The following is a 3399-nucleotide window of genomic DNA, read 5'->3' as shown; positions in this document are numbered from 1 at the left end:
GATAGTATCCTCTAGCCTTGATCTAATGGCCAAGCCAATGCATTCCACATTTTCTATTTTTTGCTTGTCTGCAATCCTTGTCACCGTAGTCATGATTTTCATTCCATGGTTGGTGGTGTTGGTTGAGTCAGCGACTCTACAATCGGATGTAGAAGCTCTTCACGGCATGAAGCAATTCCAGCGTCTTCATTTCTTAAAACTTGGAACTTTCAAATGGATCCATGCAAGAATCCGAGGCCACACTTTCTAGGAATCTTATGCATAGTTCATGTTGACAACTTAAGCAACAACAACAGCCTAGTATTAGCAATCAATCTCGACCAAGCTGGATATGATGGGTTTTTGTTACTGGCAATCGGTAACCTCACAGAGCTCACCATACTTAACCTTAACAACAACAATTTTAGATGCCCCATACCAACAACCATTACCAATCTAGTGATGCTAACCACACTTTCACTCTCTATAAATTTTTTCACCGGCAATCTCCCTCCAATAATGGATAAGCTCAAGAACCTTAAGGTTCTGGATGTTTCACACAATGTACTATCCGGCTCAATCCCGAGAATGATATTTTCTGAATTAGGAAGCTTAACCCTCTTAAAATTGTCGAACAATCGATTCACTAGTAGAATCCCAATACTCATTTGATTATGGCAACTCAGCATCTTAGATCTTAGTAGGAACCACCTCTCTGGGCATTTGTCACAGGTTCCTCCAAACTTAAGAGCACTTTTACTAGACCACAATACTCTCTCTGGCAGTATTTCACTAGTAGCGAGGCTTAAAAACCTCCAAGCATTAGATCTGAGTGCTAATAGATTTTCTGGTTCAATAAGCTATGAAATCCTTACAGTACCTAATTTGAATTTTGTAAACCTTTCGATTAATAACTTCTCAATGATGGAGGTGATAAAAAATTCTAGGAGAGCTACACAGCTTCAAGTGCTTGACTTGTATCGTAACCATTTGTAGGGTCATTTGCCTAAGCATTTAGTCACTTATGACAACTTAACAGCAATCAATCTGGGAAACAACCAATTTTCTGGCCAAATTCCAGTGGAATACGGACGAAAATGGGCAACAAATGGAGAATTTTGTTCTTGGATCATAGCTTTCTGGTGGGAAGTCTGCCACCTCAGTTTAGCAATAATGCAGCAAGGATCAGGGGCAACCTTGCACAAAACTGCCTCAATTGCCCGGGGAGAGTCCATTTTTGTCATGGAGCACAAAGACCAGTTTCAAAATGCATCCACTGGAATGGTGGTCACAAAAGGTGAGAAACTTTTGAGGGCTAAGCTATTAGGTAATGTTTAAGGGATGTCTTCTAAGATTTTACTCTTGCTTTTTTAGTGAAGGTGGTTTCCTTGTCTTCATGGTTAAGTAGAAATTTATACTTCTAATGAATAACTAATAATAATAGTTATGTAGTACTACTACCTATCCAATTCCAAATAGTTAGAACTCATGTTTCAACTAAAAAGAGTATGTGCATGTAGCACTTGAAACAATGAGCACTGGAACATCAATATGAATAGATAACATCTATACTCAAACCTATTTACCCAATAAATCCCACGAACACAAAAGGACTAATTGGCTGCAACACTACTTCAAAGTGCAAGAGCACGTTTCTAGCCACATTACAAAGACATAAGGTCTACAAAATGCCAATGGATGCCGATTTTGTCAAGCCAAATGAAAAGTGAGAAGTGGGAACTGAGCCAAATTAATCATGAGCAATAAATAATGGTGCTTGCACCAATCATGACCTGTCACCTCTGAAAAGAGAACTCACTTCATTGTCTTTAATTACCACAAACATTTCCTCTCATGCACAAACTTGTCCAAGGCAGACATTAAAAAGTGCACTTTGCACTGCATGAGTGACTCCAGATGATCCTCCCGAGGACAACCCTGCCCCTGTGACAGTATACCCTGCTTGTGCAACTATGTCCACGAAGGTGCTTCCCCCACTTCCCAATGCAAGAAGAGACATTTTCAGCACTAAAAACTACAAAAACCAGCCTTTGGGAAACGTCTTTCATTCACTCAACTTCATACTCTTGTTTACATGATACATTATATATATAAAGTGAGAGATACAATCAAATCCCTTTAGTGAAGAAAATTAAAATAAATCAAAGATATAAAAAAATTATGATGAACACAAATCATGGGATTTTCATATATTCCCATATCTTTAATAGTATATAATCTTATATCCAACTCTAACTCCAAATTAGAACAAAGAACAGTTGAAATGAAGTATCCAAATTGAACTCAAAAATAGGATGATCATCACGAACAAATACAATTAAGTTATCGGAAAACAAAAACAATTGTAATAAGTCCCCTTAATGACAACTTCGGAGAGCATAGGCAACGAATCAACATCTTGCAATCGTACATATGTGGAATGCAACAGGAATTACATTTAAACAAAATACTCGTAGGTTTACATCTTTACTTTAAAAGTAAGGGTTTAACCCTTTTACAACAATGGCATTCCGCCACAAGTATACGCCTTGTGGCCAAGAATAAAGAAAGATCATTAATCTTGAATCATCTCTCAACTTGCACCTGAAAAATGATTAGCAACATGGAATGAACATAAAGTCCGATAGAGATCCCAATATGATCCTAAACAGTAACAACTTACATATATCTATGATCATGAATGCATCATGACGTACAATATAAATAACGTGACAGTTTAATATTCAAAATATACTTATGCAAGTACCTTTTTTTTCCAAAAACATCCATTTGAACACCACAAGGTGTAAAACCAATTGTTTTCTTTCTAATTATCCAGATTGGATCCAAAAGCATTCCTTTCCAACACAACTTTGTTACTTCAAAACCTCCACGTGAATATAAATGAATTTTGTTTCCACATTTGTTTTGAAAACATGTTCACATATTCAAATTATAACCCAATCCCATAACTCAACCTACTACACACACTTATGCAATAACACATCTACTATCTTCCCTGACCATAGGCCCAAGGGCAAGGGTCACCCATAATAGGATATCGAGAAAGCATATATTTCCAAATATAAATAATTGAATGTAACACATACTTCCATTTCCACCGGCCTACAACACAAATGGCAAATGATACAACCCACATAACACATAACATTTTAATGGCCTCACCCGGAGGGCAATGACCCCAAGGTCACACTTTATCGGGCGCAAACCGAAATGAAGAAAAACCTATCACAAGGCGTCACGCTTTACCAGTTCAATACGGAGAAAAACAAACCTCCTTTCACACTTTACTGGGTGAAAACTAAAAGGGACGAGGAACCTCTATCAAGGCTGTAGCCCGGCTTTTTCATGCCGTCCCATTCAGAAGTTTGAATATAAGCCCTACAGTTTGGACTCCAG

The 3399-nt window shown here is 37.7% G+C and overlaps 1 protein-coding gene across 1 annotated transcript; it reads left to right on the top strand.

The window, feature by feature from the left end:
- The first annotated feature begins 213 nt into the window (after window positions 1-213).
- LOC114282946 (uncharacterized) lies at window positions 214-1317 on the top strand. The gene is made up of 3 exons (XM_082890396.1): window positions 214-543; window positions 712-909; window positions 976-1317. The coding sequence occupies exons 1-3, from the start codon at window positions 214-216 to the stop codon at window positions 1315-1317; spliced, it is 870 nt and encodes a 289-aa protein (XP_082746522.1).
- The last annotated feature ends 2082 nt before the right edge of the window (window positions 1318-3399 follow it).

This window comes from Camellia sinensis, chromosome 10 (assembly GCF_055761805.1).
Source record: "Camellia sinensis isolate YWXY chromosome 10, ASM5576180v1, whole genome shotgun sequence".
NCBI classification, from domain to species: Eukaryota; Viridiplantae; Streptophyta; class Magnoliopsida; order Ericales; family Theaceae; genus Camellia; species Camellia sinensis.
Note: the sequence above shows the minus strand (reverse complement) of the source record. Positions and strands in the feature narration are given on the sequence as shown.